Source organism: Suillus subaureus, assembly GCF_016647635.1.
Source record: "Suillus subaureus strain MN1 chromosome Unknown BJ212scaffold_191, whole genome shotgun sequence".
Classification (NCBI taxonomy): Eukaryota; Fungi; Basidiomycota; class Agaricomycetes; order Boletales; family Suillaceae; genus Suillus; species Suillus subaureus.
The window spans coordinates 15,017-30,331 of NW_024538747.1; the positions used below are offsets into that span (position 1 = coordinate 15,017).

General features: G+C 46.2%; 3 protein-coding genes across 3 annotated transcripts; 2 read left to right on the forward strand and 1 right to left on the reverse strand.

Annotated features, from left to right (window-relative positions):
• Window positions 1-2,764: 2,764 nt before the first annotated feature.
• BJ212DRAFT_1488764 (uncharacterized protein) lies at window positions 2,765-4,656 on the forward strand (the record flags this gene model as incomplete). The annotated part of the gene is made up of 3 exons (XM_041341379.1): window positions 2,765-2,891; window positions 2,941-3,091; window positions 4,389-4,656. The coding sequence occupies 3 exons, from the start codon at window positions 2,765-2,767 to the stop codon at window positions 4,654-4,656; spliced, it is 546 nt and encodes a 181-aa protein (XP_041185552.1).
• Window positions 4,657-10,486: 5,830 nt separating this feature from the next.
• BJ212DRAFT_1581953 (CHAT domain-containing protein) lies at window positions 10,487-12,223 on the forward strand (the record flags this gene model as incomplete). Its single annotated transcript, XM_041342312.1, has 2 exons — window positions 10,487-10,855; window positions 10,947-12,223. Exons 1-2 carry the CDS (start codon window positions 10,601-10,603, stop codon window positions 12,219-12,221), a joined length of 1,530 nt encoding a protein of 509 aa, XP_041185553.1. The 5' UTR covers window positions 10,487-10,600.
• Window positions 12,224-12,780: 557 nt separating this feature from the next.
• BJ212DRAFT_1404711 (aspartic peptidase domain-containing protein) lies at window positions 12,781-15,083 on the reverse strand. The gene is made up of 6 exons (XM_041337395.1): window positions 14,550-15,083; window positions 14,453-14,496; window positions 14,170-14,399; window positions 13,808-14,113; window positions 13,586-13,756; window positions 12,781-13,534 (listed from the first exon to the last, which is right to left on the reverse strand). The coding sequence occupies exons 1-6, from the start codon at window positions 14,781-14,783 to the stop codon at window positions 13,062-13,064; spliced, it is 1,458 nt and encodes a 485-aa protein (XP_041185554.1). The 5' UTR covers window positions 14,784-15,083; the 3' UTR covers window positions 12,781-13,061.
• Between the last annotated feature and the right edge of the window lie 232 nt (window positions 15,084-15,315).

The window sequence follows — 15,315 nt, forward strand, 5'->3', positions numbered from 1 at the left end:
CGGGATATTCAACCAAGAATTCGTCGTCTTCCAGGTGGTAGGTAAGGATTTCTCGTATGGGTGGTGCATAGTCTGTTACCCATATGTCTTCCTTCGTATCAAAGGAGTCTTCATCATCATCAGGGATAGGTTCAAGGTCGGGCACCGCTGTCGGAGTTTCTTCGTCAGGGATTTCTTCTATGGTAGCTCGGGTTGTCGGTTCTTTAGATGGTGCGACCAGTTTTACAGGAGGCGCCTTCGGCAGCACTACGACTGGAACCGGGTCGGTTTTCTGACTTCTCGCTTCTTTCGTTTTATGAAAGAAGGGAGGGAGCCCGTTCTTCTTTCGTTCCTCATCTACTTCTTCTTCAATCTGATCGCTCTTCTCTGTTCTGGAGAGTTCTAGCATTTCTGCTTTCCATCAAATTACCGGGTCCATGGCGTGTAGCCAGGGGATCCCAAGTAAGATCTGGTCACGTCGGCCAAGCCGCGTGATGTTAAACTTTCCGATCATCGATCGGTTGTCTATCTTGACAATGAGGATGCAGTATTGAGTGATAGCGCCTCCCTTCGCATAACTCCCATCCGCAGTGGTAACTTGGAATGGTTTCGATAGTTTATGTGTTTGGATTCCATGAGTTTTGATGAACTCTTCAGAGATAAAGGTTCCGGCAGTGCTGGAGTCAACAACAGCTGTTGTTTCGACGGTTTTTAGACGAGTTTTGGAGATGAGGGAAATGGGAATGCGAAGTTCCTTTCTGATTCCAGTGCTCTGTACAAGTCTAATAGGTACATCGGAAGATACTGACGTCGATCCAGTCTTCCACATCAAAAATCCTCGGTGAGGCGATGGATTGTTGTATCCTCTTCTTCGCTGTCGCTCATCTCTTCTCTGCGAACAGGAATCTTCTTCTTCTGTGGGCATGCTCTAGTGAGGTGGCCCTTCTGATGACATGTAAAACATAGTCCCTTCTTCATATGATCATTTCTTTCAGCCTCAGTGAGCTGAGCTACTTCCATGGTGTTGGGATCGTGCCGATCAATGGATGGTCTGGGTACATAATGTTGTCCCGACGGTCTGGTGGTGCTTCAATGATTTGTTCGATATGTGGCCCTCCTCTGATAGTTGCTATCAAGTCTAATGGCTGCAGCAATATACTTATCAAAGTCTGTTGGGATAGTCTCCATCTGAAAGACGGAGTTGACGATTCCCCTTTTTAATCTGTCATTGAAGAACGAGATTAGGACGGTGTCTTGCTTCACGGAGGCTTGTGCAGCAAGGGTTTTGAAACTGGTGACGTAGGAAGTGAGGTCGCCCGTCTGTTTCAACGTCCGGAGTTTGTTCATGGCAATACTGATGGCATTGGCCAGCATGAATGCTTCTTTGAACTTGGTCTCAAAGTTTGCAAAGGTTCTGTAGGACTTAGCGACGGTATTTTCGACTTCAGTGTAGAAAGTAAGTGCCCAGCCCATAGCACTTCCTTCTGTCATATATGCAAGAGCGGTAATAACCTTCTTGTTGTCTGTGTTGTAGATCGTAGCATTAAGCATTAAGTACACTTTAACCACATACAACCATCGTAGAGCCTGGTGAGGGCTTCCGTTGTAAGTGGACAGGGCTCCGGCTTTCAATTCTGGGGTGGTGGACATCCTGAGCATCTGGTCAAGTGATGTTTCTGGTTCAGGGGAACGTTGTCGTTCTCTCGCTGAGTTCTTTCTGGGATCTGTGGCCTTTCTGATAGAAAGGGTCGATAGATGACTTTAATCTTTTGTTACGGTGAACTAGGATGGGCACGACGACAGGTACTTGATAAGAGCACGCCTGAAGCCAGATTGTGTCCTTACAAATGTAAGGTTCTTAAGACAAGTCAGAGAGAGTGTCTCTAACTTGAATATCGGTTATCAGACGACTTAGGATTGGAGATCCTAAGCAAAGGATAGTTCAGGTAAGACCTAGTAGATTAAAGTGAAGTCTATCTAAGTACATGACCGGGTTTATATAGACATAGGTACTGTAAGGCAGGTACATACGCGTCATTGGTCGAGTCAGAGATAAGAACTACGTCATTGAGACGAGTCAGAGATAAGGGTGACGTCATCTAGCAACGGCACTTGGCAGTTGTGATGTAATACAGATATAGGAAGTGGTTAGTCTAATGATGGCACAGTGGGGTGCGGTCATGATGTAATACAAGTGTAAGGAGAAAAGAGATAGGGGGCAACCATGATTGTAACAGCAGTACTGTGCATTACACAAAGGTGTGGAATGCCCTGCTTCCTCATTTCAGTTGCTTCAATCACTATCACCCGCACCACGCTGCTGCTGTACAAATCTGATGCCCACTGTGAATGAGGCTATAGGGTGGCTCGATATCCTGTGGATTGCTTCTGTCCTGTTGGTATCAGCACTGCATATCACTGCATGGTGTATATGTGCATGCTATGGTTTCCTCATTTATATTCCATCAGGACTTCACAGGTACTGCAGTTTTTGTGACCTCCAGGACACACTTTACTCTCAAGTGCCAGTTTCAATCCATCCCTCAGTCATATGTCAAGCTTTGTCCCTGGTCATTTCAGTGAATACCCTCCACCTTTGGGAGAGGGGCTGAGCCACCCAGAACACCCCCAGGATCCAGGTCAGACAAACCTCATCATCAATGAAATGCTATGAGTCACTGTCAATAGTATGTATCATCTATCTTCATTTAGCATGTACCGATGATTTCCCAAAGCAATTCTGGCCACACTTTATTTAGTTATTATTCTGCTGGTTTGTTTTGCAATGAACTCTGTGCCAGATCCACTGGTTGATACCCTCCAAGCCTTGGGTGAGGAGCCAAGACACCCAGAACAACCCCATGGCCCAAGTGAGACGCATGTCATGGGAGTGCAACAAGTCATCATTGCTGGTATGTGATACCAATCTCTGTTCAGCATGTATTGATGATTCCTCCCAAGCCATTCATGCAACTGATCTCACTCTTGGTCTCCGACACATCCCTGCTGGCTTCCTTGTGGTAGTAAAGACCAATGGTGCTGAATGCCAAACAAGCAACAAACCTGTACATGTAGATCAGGCTGTTGTTGAATGGAATGAGCCCATACTTCTGTATGTTATCCTTAATCGTCTTTCTTGCAGGTATTGAGAAAGACTCTAGGCCATGTGAGCCATCTTACAGAGTGCGGGTCAGCATTCATGCCTCATTTGAATTGGGCCCTGTGCTCTGTCATGGAGAGGTCCTTTGTACATTCGAGATCTCCATTGGAGAATTACTGGATCACAATCATTGCAGCGAAAAATTGCATCATCAGTATTGTCTATTGCAAATAACACCTGACAGATGGATGTTAATGAGTATCATAGCTATAATCTTTCAACCCAAGCAGGGGGAAGTGGTATCCCTGTGTACTTCACTGTTCATGACAGTGGAGCAGCGACTTTCTGATGAAAATAATGCTGTAGATCTTTGCCCCCTTACTACCGTGAGTGATGCATGCAGTCTGGCATTCTGATACTGAGAGCTTGTAATGTGTAGTTTATATCCTGCAATATGGATGCATTAGCACTAATGATGGATGCTGGACATTATCTTCTTGCATGATACCATAGGATGCAGAACAGCAGGGATCTCAACCAATGCATAAAGCACTTTGAACATGCCTCAGATCTCTGCCCCACAGACCATCCCTACCGTCCTGCAGCACTGTGCAATTTAGCCACCGCAAAGTTTGTTAGCTGCCAAGCTAACAGAAGATACCTTGATTTCAACATCTCTGTCACTCTTTTTCAAGATGCTCTTGATTTGTGTTCCACTGGTCATCCAGACTGACCCATTGTTACGAACTAGGATAGTGATAACAACAGCAGCTTGATAAGAGCGACGGCTGAAGTTATGGACAAGACCTTGCACATGCAAGGGTTGTAAGACAAGCCAAAGAGAGTGTCTCTGACTTGAATATCAGATCAGACGACTTAGGATTGGAGGTCCTAAGCGAAGGATGTTTCAGGTGAGAACCTAGTAGATTAAAGTGAAGTTCTACTGAGTACATGACCAAGTATATATAGTAAGTAAGCGCTTTAGGGCAAGCACAATGAGTCATAGATAAGGACGAGTCAGAGATAAGAATGAGTCAGAAGAGATGAGTCATCTAGTGATGGCAATAGCAATCATGATGTAATACAGATAGAAGAAATGAGTCATCTAGTGACGGCGACAGCAATCATGATGTAATACAGTAAGAGATGAGAGAAATGAATAGGGGGCAAGTGTAACTGTAACACCCATCACCCAACTCCATCTCGCCATCTCTCTGTTGTCTTGCTTCGCAAAATGGGGATTCCAAATGGATGCAGACATAGCTGAAGAGTTACTGATCGAAGTCCTTGATGTTTGCCATGCCAACAGCCACATTCACAGAGCAGCTTTGCTTGCAATCAAAACATCTGCTCTGCCTCTGGCTGGAAACACTGATGCAGGTGATCTTGGGCAGGAGCAGCCTGCTGCATTTGTGCTTCCGTTATTGCTGAATCAACTTGCTAAACGAGCAAAGTGGTGTTTGCATATGGATGATCTCCATGCCTTAGAAGAAGTGATATCCCTTCCTTACAATGCACTGGGATACTACAATGCTATGTTACGAACTAGGATAGTTGTAACAACAGCAGCTCAATAAGAGCAGCGGCTGAAGTTACGATCAAGACCTTGCAAATGCAAGGGTTGTAAGACAAGACAGAGAGAGTGTCTCTGACTTGAATATCAATCTAGATGACTTAAGATTGGAGGTCTTAAGCGAAAGATGTTCCAGGTAAAACCTAGTAAGATTAAAGTAAAGATCTACTGAGTATACGACTGAGTATATATAGCATGTAAAGACTTTAGGGCAGGTACGTATACGTCAGCAATGAATCAGAGATAAGAATGAGTCAGAGATAAGAATGAGTCATCTAGCGACAGCAACGGTGATCATGATGTAGTACAAATATAGCAGAAAGTAAGTCTAGTGATGGCGCAGGGTGGTGCAGTCATGACATAATACAAAGGGAAGAGGAAAATGAATAGGGGCGAGCATAACTGTAACATGCTATGCATGCTTGCCGAGGGCAATTACTGTGTAATCTGAGTATAATGATGGTTACTCACTTCAAACATTGAGGCAGTGATGAAGACTTAGATCAAGCTATCATGCTACAGAGCAAGGTGCTGGCCTTACACCCACTTGGTCACCCAGATCAGTCCTTGTCATTAAATAATCTTGCGATTCAACTCTCCACCCACTTTCATCACCAAGGCAATGGCAAAGACTTGGATGAGGCTATTGCACTTTACAGGGAAGCACTTGCTTTTTGCCCTGTCCATCACACAGATCTGTCCACATCATTGAGTAATCTTGTTGTTCAACTTTCCATCTGCTTTGAGCACTGAGGTAATGATGAAGACTTGGATGAAGCTACTGCAGTTCACAGAGAAGTGCTGGCTTCATGCCCTGTTGGCCACCCAGATCGGTCCTCATCATTAAATAACCTTGCAGCTCAACTCTGGACCTGCTTTTGCCACTGAGGCAATGGCAAAAACTTGGATGAGGCTATTGCACTTAACAGGGAAGCACTGACTTTGTGCCCGGTTGGTCACACAGATTGGTCCAACTCATTGAATAATTTCACAGTTCAACTCTTCACCCACTTTGACCACCAGCACAATGCAAAAGACTTGGATGAGGCTATTGTACTTCAGATGGAAGTCATGGTTTTGTGCCCTGTCAGTTGTGAGGATTGGTACAAGTTGTTGAATAATCTTGGCAATGGACTCTCCATCCATTTTGACCACCAATGTAATGCCAAGGACTTGGATTAGGCTATTGCGCTTCACACAGAAGCTCTGGCTTTATGTCCTGTCAGTCACTCAGATTGGTCCTTGTCATTAAATAACCTTGGGAATTGACTCTCCATCTGCTTTGACCACCAAGGCAATATTGAAGACTTGGATGAGGCTATCACACTTCACAGGGAAGCACTGGCATTGTACCCTGTTGGCCACACAGATCGGTCCAAGTCATTGAATGTCCTTGCAAATCAACTGTCCACATGGTTTGATCACTGAGGCAATGGAGATGACCTCAATGAGTCATGAGAGAATCTCTGCTGTGCCTTAACTCTGTTGACACAACATGATCCTTATTGATTACAGGTCCATAGTTCGTTAGCTGCTGTCTATATGTTGTTCCATCAATCAGGACTTGATGACACTGTCCCAGGTGAAGATACTATTGGTCTGAATGCTGTCATGCATCATTTCAATGCAGCAGCAAATGTTGTCTCTGCAGGTTTACTTCATTGCCTGCGAGCAAGTCTACACTGGGTTTGCCATGCTAGTCAATATTCACATGATACTCAACTGCAGGCTTATGCAACTTCCATGCAACTTCTGGATGCTTACATGTCCATGACAGCTTTAGTATCATCTCACCACAATGCCATGAAGGAATTCTGAAGGACACTTGCTGTGGATGCTGTGTCATGTGCTCTTTGTAGTGGTGATGTGTGTTGTGCTGTTGAGTTGTTGGAACAAGGCAGGACAGTCATCTGGGCCCAGATGACATGACTCTGCACCCCTCTTGATAGCCTCCAGACTTGTGGAGATCATGCAGTGGCCCTGATGAAGAGATTCAGAGACATCAGCTCCCTCCTTGATGAACCTCCTGCAAACTATCCAAATGCAACCCCAAGAGTCAATGTAGAAGCAGAAGAAACCCCATACAGATGTTTAGTGAAGGACTGGAATACAGCTGTAGAATATTGAGGGCTTCTCTCACTTCCTACTCTCCCCTTTGTTCTCCAATCTTCAAGATGCAGCTCATGATGGGCCTATCATTGTGCTCATTGCAAGCAAGTTGTCTTGCTATGCTATTATTATCCCACATAAGCAGCCTCTGACTAAGATTCCACTCCCTACTGATTTTGAGAAACTTCAGACATTGGTGGCCAGACTCCAACACAGAAGTACACCAGCACTGACAACAACCTTGGCAGAATTGTGGGATAAGGTTGTCCACCTGGTGGTCAAAAATCTGCGCAGATTTGCACAACCAGGCTCCCAAATATGGTGGTGCCTGACATCTGTCTTCAATTTCTTGCCATTGCATGCTGCTGGCCAGTACTGGAAGGATAGGCAGTTCCTTTTACAGTTCTACATCTCTTCATACATGCCATCACTTACCACACTGATAAAGGCTCATAGACATGACAGGTCTCTGTCAGTGTCCTTTGCTGCCATTGGTCAGAACCTCCCAGATGGCGCTTCTTTCATGCTGGATGGTGTGGAGCCTGAGCTAGAGTTGGTGAGGAGTCTTCTACCCCCTTCCCCGGCAGTTTCCTTTACCAAGATAACAAGTGTTGATGCCATGAAGTTGAGAGCACTGTCCACATTGCAAGATAATACTTGGCTCCATTTCGCATGTCATGGGACACAGAAGCTTGATGAACCCTTCAAGTTGGCCTTTCTCATGCATGACCAACCACTTTCACTCCTTGATATCACCCAAATAGTTCTCTCTTGGCATCAATTTGCATTCATTTCTGCCTGTGAAACTGCTGTCAGTGACTCTAGTACACCTGACGAAGTGATACACCTAGTGGCTGGCCTGCAGTTCACTGGGGTTAACAGTGTTGTTGGGACATTATGGAAGGTCAACAATAATACTGTGCAGCACTTAGTTGAGGCATTCTATAAAAACCTTTGCAGGGATGGCAAAATGAATTCCAAACGAGCTGCCCAAGTGCTGCACCAAGCAGTCCACTTGTTGGCTCACGACAAGGACATGCCCTTAGATCAGTGCATAGTGTTCATGCATATTGGCATATGATCGATTTTGTACATACTCCTAGCTTGTTGATTAATGCATTAATCTTACAACTTCACATGTAGCATCCAGCCATGGTTATGTGCAGTCTGTTGCCAAGAAGATAAATCTCCACATTTCAACCGTATCCTCTCCTATACAGTGACTTGCAAAACCATTACAATGTTTGGTACTTTTTCAGTGTACACAATATAGCACCTATGCACATGGGAATCATGCTTAGTGTTGGTGGGGGCGTGTGAACTACAAACCCTTGGCTACAGACTGACACTTAGATCATGTGATTTGGCCAAGGAGATGTGAAGATATGCCTATTTTAAGACAGAGATACCATTGTAACAGTTTTACAGCTGTTGATATACATATCAGTGCCCAACCCCATTTAGACTTCCCCTGTCTCCGGACTCTGGTTAACCATGTTTCCCTTCTGGTTATTGATCCATTACATACATTTCATTTCCGGTGTTCATTATTTGTGATCCATCCTACTTACTAATAGACTTTGCATATGCTTTGTACATAGCCTTTATGTTTGCTGATTGATTCCTATATGATACCTACAGTATATAAACCTCCTGTAACTCTCAGAAATACTCCAGTTTTAATATCATCTTAGTTCCTGCTCATTCCTGTGTCCTCCAGACTTGAGACAAGTCTCTTGTCATATTCCGAGTCTTAGGATTGCATCCTAGACTACATTTCCAACTCTACCTTAAGGTAGTCTATCCTCTGTTAGTTTCTAGTCTGGACTTCGTCCAGATTAGTCTTATCCACTTGCCCAAGTAACATCCGGACATCCATCAGATTTATCTCACATTTCAGATCCAGATGTCTGTTGTCCACCCTAGTCAAATCCCAGAAACTCCGGATGACTGTTCTAGCCCCCGGAAATTAAGGGCACATACTCAGGAAAGGGGCACAGTGTACGAGCTGAGGCCAAGCCCTTGTGATCTGACCCCCTTGAGCATGCAACCTTAACAATCACCCAGCTCTATCTTGCCATTACTCTGCTGTCTTGCTTCACGAAATGGGGATTTCAGATGGATGTTGATGTGGCCAAAGAGTTGTTGAGCAAAGTCCTCAATATTTGCCACACCAACAGCCACATTCACAGGGCAGCTTTGCTTGCAATGGAGACATCTGCTCAGCATCTGGCTGGAAGTGCTGCTGCAAATGATCTTGGGCAGGAACAGCCTGCTGCATTTGTGTTTCTGTTATCACCAAATCAACTTGCTGAACAAGGAAAGCAGTGTTTGCACATAGATGATGCACATGACTTGGATGAAGTGATATCCCTTCATTATGATGCACTGGAATACTACAGCACCATGCATGATCTTTGAAGGCAATTGCTGGGTAATCTGAGTGTACTGCTGATCACTCGCTTTGGGCGTCGAGGCAATGCCAAAGACATGGATGAGGCCATTGTACTCCTGAGGAAAGTGCTGGCTCTGCACCCTGCTGGCCACAGTGATCAGTACATATATTTAGTTCACCTTGGGAATGAACTCTGCAAGCACTTCGAGCAATGAGGCAATGACAAAGACCTGGATGAGGCTATTGCACTTCACAGGGAAGCGCTGGCTTTGTGCCCTGTTGCTCACAGACATCAAGCTGGGTCATCAATTACCATTGGCAATGGACTCTCCAAGCGCTTTGAGCAGGCTTTGCATCCAGTCAGCAATGTCACAACATTAAACAGCTTTGCAATTAGCCTCATCACCCGCTTTGAGCAATGAGGTGATGCCAAAGACTTAGATGGTGCTATTACACTTCTGAGGGAAGCATTGGCTTTGTGCCCTGTTGGCCACACAAATCGGTCCATGTCATTAGATAACCTTGGGACTTGAATCTTCCTCCACTTTCAGCACCAAGGCAATGCCAAAGACTTGGATGATGCTATGGCACTTATCAGCAAGCACTAGCCTTATGCCCTGTCAGTCACATAGCTTGGTCCAATTCATTGAATAACCTTGCAGCTCTACTCTCCACCTGCTTTGATCACCGAGGCAGCGATGAAGACTTGGATGCCGCTTTTGCACTTGATAGGGAAGCACTGGTTTTGTGCCCTGTCAGTCACAAAGGTCGGTCTTCATCATTGATTAGTCTTGTGAATTGACACTCCACTTGGTTTCACCACCAAGGCAATGCCAAAGACTTGGATGATGCTATTGCACTTTTCAGGGAAGCACTGGCTTTGTGCCCTGTTGGTCACACAGATCAGCCCAGGTTATTAAGAGTCCTTGGGAGTGGACTCTCCAAGTGCTTTCGGCACCAACACAATGGAGAAGACCTCAACAAGTCACAAGAACATCTCCACTGTTCATTGACTCTGTTGATGCAACATGATCCCCGTCAATTAGATGTCCATGCATCAGCAAAACCCTGATTTGGGTACAGCGCCACAGCCACACAGCATGTCACAGGTCACATAGATTTTGTTGTAAAGGCTCTGCAGCACCACACAAGTATTGATTCTATGTAAAAATGAGTGTAATGTAGTTATAAACATGTATATAACAAGATGGTGTGCTAATAATTATGTTTTATTGAGAAATTGTGTAGTGTGCAGCACTGTACAGCGCTGTACATGGGGGGACCTCGCTGTGACACTGTGATTGCTGTGCAGCATCGTGCAGTGCTGCACATAGGGTTAGGGTTTTGCTGATGTGGGTCGCTAGCTTCCGTTTATCTGTCGTTCCATTGATCAGGACTTGACGGCACTGTCCCAGGCGAAGATACTGACGGTCTGAATGCTGCCATGCATCATTTCAATGCAGCAACAAATGTTATCTCTGCAGGTTTACTTCATCGCCTGCGAGCAAGTCTACGCTGGGTTCGCCATGCTAGTCAATATTCACATGATACTCAACTGCAGGCTTACACAACTTCCATGCAACTTCTGGACGCTTACATGTCCACGACAGCTTCAGTATCATCTCGTCATGATGCCATGAAGAACTTCCCAAGTACACTTGCCGTGGATGCTGCATCATGTGCGCTTCGTAGCGGTGACGTACGTCGTGCAGTTGAATTGTTGGAACAAGGAAGGACTATCATCTGGACCCAGACTGACACGACTCCGCACATCCCTTGACAGCCTTCAGATTCATGGTGATCATGCGGTAACTCTGATGAAGAGATTCAGAGGCCTCAGCCACCTCCTTGATAGACCCCCTGTAAATCATCCAGAAGGGACCCCAAGAGTCAATATAGAAGCAGAAGCAACCCGATACAGACGTCTAGTAGAGGGCTGGAATGGAACTGTCGAAGAGATCCGGAAGATCGAGGGCTTCTCTCGCTTCCTACTCCCCCCTTTGTTCTCCGATCTTCAGGATGCAGCTCGTGATAGGCCTATCATCATGCTCATTGCAAGCGAGTCATCTTCTGATGCTATTATTATCCCACACAAGCAACCTCCGACTAGCATTCAACTCCCCACCAATTTGTTGAAACTCGTTGAATTAGTGTTCGCATTCCGAGAGGCAATTGAAAAAGAGGCCGGTCCTAAAGGGAACCAACCAGCGCTGACAAGAGCTTTGAGGGAGTTGTGGAATGACGTCGTCCGCCCAGTGGTCGAGAATCTGGGCAGATTTGCAGAACGAGGTTCCCGAATATGGTGGTGCCCGACTGTCTCTCTTCAATTTCTTGCCATTGCACGCTGCTGGCAAGTACAGGGCAAACGGAAGTCCCTTGCGCAGCAATATATCTCTTCGTACACACCATCGCTTACTGCATTGATGAGGGCTCGCAGGAGTCATGACAGGTTGCCGTCGGTGTCCTTCGCTGCCATTGGCCAGAATCTCCCCGCCGGTCATTCATCCACTTTGGAATTTGTGGAGCCTGAGCTGGAATTGGTGCGGAGTCTTTTGCCCCATCCCCCAACGGTTTCCTTCACCAAGATAACGAGTGTTGGTGCCACGAAATCGAGAGCACTGTGCGCATTGCAAGACAGTACTTGGCTCCATTTCGCGTGTCACGGGACACAGAAATGGGACAAACCCTTCAACTCGGCCTTTCTCATGCGCGACCAACCGCTTTCACTCCTCGATATCACCCAAATGGATCTCTCTCCGCATCAATTTGCATTTCTTTCTGCCTGTGAAACTGCAGTCGGTGACTTCGAAACGCCCGACGAGGTGATACACCTGGCAGCTGGCCTACAATTCGCTGGGGTTAAGAGCGTCGTTGGGACATTCTGGAATGTCAACGATAGTGCTGTGCAGCGCTTAGTCGAGGCATTCTACAAAAACTTTTGCGGGGATGGCAAAATGAATTCCAAGCGAGCTGCCCGAGCGCTGCATCAAGCGGTCCACTCATTGGCTCAGGAGAAGGGCATGCCCTTGGACCAGCGCATAGTGTTCATACATATTGGCGTATGATCATTTTCGTGCGTCCTCCTACCTCTTTGACTAAAGCATTCTTGAGACGATCTGACGACTTCGTGTATAGCATCCAGCTATGGCTACGCACAACCTGTTGCCAAGGACTCAATTCGATATTTCAGGCTTCGAGAGACTGTATACCTCCAGGATATTTACACCTAGTTTCGACTTCGATTTGTATTTCCAGTCTATTCTCTCAGAGCTGAGGTGTATATACTGGTACTTTGTGGGTGAGGGTGAAGTTCAAAATTGTACCTTTGAATGCGGATCTGGTATGTCATATCATATAGCGGCGGCAAGACACAATTACCATAGACGTGATAGTCGTGGGTCTCAATTTCGCGGTTTACGATCGATCCTGCAGCGTCGAAGACATCTGACTACTGCTAGCGTACTATATAGCACTGCTATGCACCTAATGCTAAGCCTGTCAGTAATCCATCGATCGTAAACGAAGAAACAAACCAATTTATCGCAGTAAAGGCATCCTTGAATATACTCCCAGCTATCGTGCGGCCGAAGATGTAGTGCTTATGAAAATTCAGCCCATAGATGAATGCAGATCAATGGTCATTCGTTCTCGCTATTCAGGAAGGATGCTAAAAGTATTGTGTAAAACAGAAAGTCAGATTGAAAGATTGCAAAGTATCTCGTCAAGGCGTAAATCATACTGAGAATGATGGTATCGTAAAATGTGTGCACTGTGCATCAGAAGAAAAAACAGGTAAATGATCTATATATTGTACGGTCAGCTCCCTGCCTGCAATATTGTTTCACAAAAAAGGAACAAATCAATGATCTATGCGTCGTGCAAATTATAGTGTACATGAGCTCTGGTTAGAGGAAGAGGGTGAAGCAACCTGCAACAGAGGCAAGAAGAGTAAGCGATAAAGCGATGTCCTTGATAGGAGAAGCAGATCCAGAGCTTGTGCTGCCGCCGGTCGAGTTTCCACTCCCACTCGAGCTTGCGGAGGTACTAGTAGGTAGGGGCGGTAAGCCAGTCACCTGCACCGGGTTCGGGTCGGAAGATCCGGTTGAAGAGCTCAAGCCACTGGCAAGCTGGGCGAAGCCAACGGCAGCGGGGCTAGCACGGAAGACGGAGTACACATTCTTCAGGAAGGTGTCACCGACAATCCAAGCAGGAGCACTACCAATCCCAATATCGAATATTCCGCCAGCACACATCTGAGAAGTGGAGCTCGCGTTGCCGAGCATGGTGTCATTGAGGGTACCGAGGTTCATGTCCAGGGGACTGATGGCCCAGTTTGTACCGCCGAAGGAAATATATACTGTGACATTAGTGTCGCAAGCTAGAAATAGATGAGTCTTCTGCTTATCCTGCAGTGCACACAGGTACTGACGGAATGCATATAAGCCTTGCCAATCTCCGGTAAGCTCTGTGGATCCAGGCACTTGGGCCCAAATACTTGCGGCAATGGGTGAGGGTGCCCCGATGAGAGTAGTACCTGTATCGATGGCAGCAAGACCACTAAGTGGGTCAATGGCGATCGTCTTGCCTTGTACAGTGACCGCTGCAAATTTCGTTCAGTACGCCGATAACATGACAGAATGACGGTGCTGACAGCTAACAGTGAGCAACCAATACGATGACGGACCAGTCAGGTTCAGGTACTCGATAGAGCCGGCGTATAAACTTGAATTTGTTCCTCCGAGAGTGAGCACACCGCCTGGAGCAGCACTAATCTGATTGGCTTGGTTGACGTAGCGTTCAAGGTAGAAAGAGAACAAGGGTTCAGCAAGATCATTGGCATTATAAAGAGCTTCCCAAAAGGGGGTAGTCTGGAGGGCAGAAATGGAGGCAAACCCGAGACCCATGATACCGGAGAGTCCATCGTCGATCAATCCAGAGGTAATATTAGTAACAGCGACTGTGGTCGAAATAAAGTTATATCTAAATCAACGCAAGTCATCGAGATAGACATACGGAGTTCCTGAGACATTTCGAAGGACCCGAAGGTGACACTATCTTGGGCGACAATACCTTGCGCCGATCCTGAGCCATAATCAATCTCCAGGTGGGAGGAGGTAGCCTTGTATGTCGACGACTTTGAAGGGTTAAATTCGGGCACATCTGATCCGCAAGAGGTGCATGAAGTTGTTGCAACCCAAAGGTCGGAAGAACCAGTATCGAGGACAAGATTGAAGTTCTGTGGTCTTCACCGAACGAAAGTTTACGAACATTGCTATATTCCGAACTTGAAACTTACGGAGTACCAATGCTCACAACGCCTGAGTAACTGGAATCGTTTTCCTGATACAGTTATGATCAATTCCGTGAGCTACGCGAAGAATCAAACTGCAAACCTCGTCCGTGATGGGAATTGCAGCAGTGCTGGCTCGCTTCGAATTCGTACTCTTCACATTCGTTGCTTGATAACCATACTTTTTTCGCAATGCTTCGACGGTTTTTGGTAAATTCGCAACGCGATTGGAATGACTTCGTCGCACGATTGGGGCATGAACTACGCCTCCATCTGGTTGGCGAGCAGCGAGAGCGAATGGAAGGAGTGCGATGGCTACAAGGGGGAGAGAAATCATCGGGGAACACGTGGAGAGTAAGACAGCGAGGAAATAAAAAAGAGCGACCTGTGGCGCCAAAGAGAAACAAGAACCTGTCCGGTACCTCGGTCCCGCCCAATGACCAAACACCCATAGTTAGCGTTGCCGTCAAAGCGAGTAACGTTCAAGTAACTAAAAACCTGAAGCTTCGGTTCGAATTTTGCTCAGTCGTCTTGTTCAGGCAAGGGCGGACCGTCGCTTATGGGATCCTGTCTGAGTTTGAAACTTAACCTAACTCACTAATGCTTGACTCGTGGCAGGGTCTGGAGGTCCCTCCCTCGGTCCGTCACAAGCATGCTTCTGTCCATTCCGCCTGAACCTATTGGATGTTCCCCGCACGTCAGCGCTGAGCGTGTACCCCAAAATTTAAAGTGACCCAAAAGTACATAACTGTATGGTGACGTGACATATTGTGTCCCACTACTTTGCAAATCAAACAAAACGGCATGAGTGTAACATGCCTAGCGAAAGTTAAACGAGTTCGATTGATGCCACGGAACAGATCTATGAT

Coding starts and splice junctions, on each gene's coding strand:
- BJ212DRAFT_1404711 (XM_041337395.1), bottom strand. CDS start 14,783: ATGATTTCTCTCCCCCTTGTAGCCATCGCACTCCTTCCATTCGCTCTC. Junction 14,497..14,549: donor CAATTCCCATCACGGACGAG/GTTTGCAGTTTG, acceptor TAACTGTATCAG/GAAAACGATTCCAGTTACTC. Junction 14,114..14,169: donor CGAAATGTCTCAGGAACTCC/GTATGTCTATCT, acceptor TTTCGACCACAG/TCGCTGTTACTAATATTACC.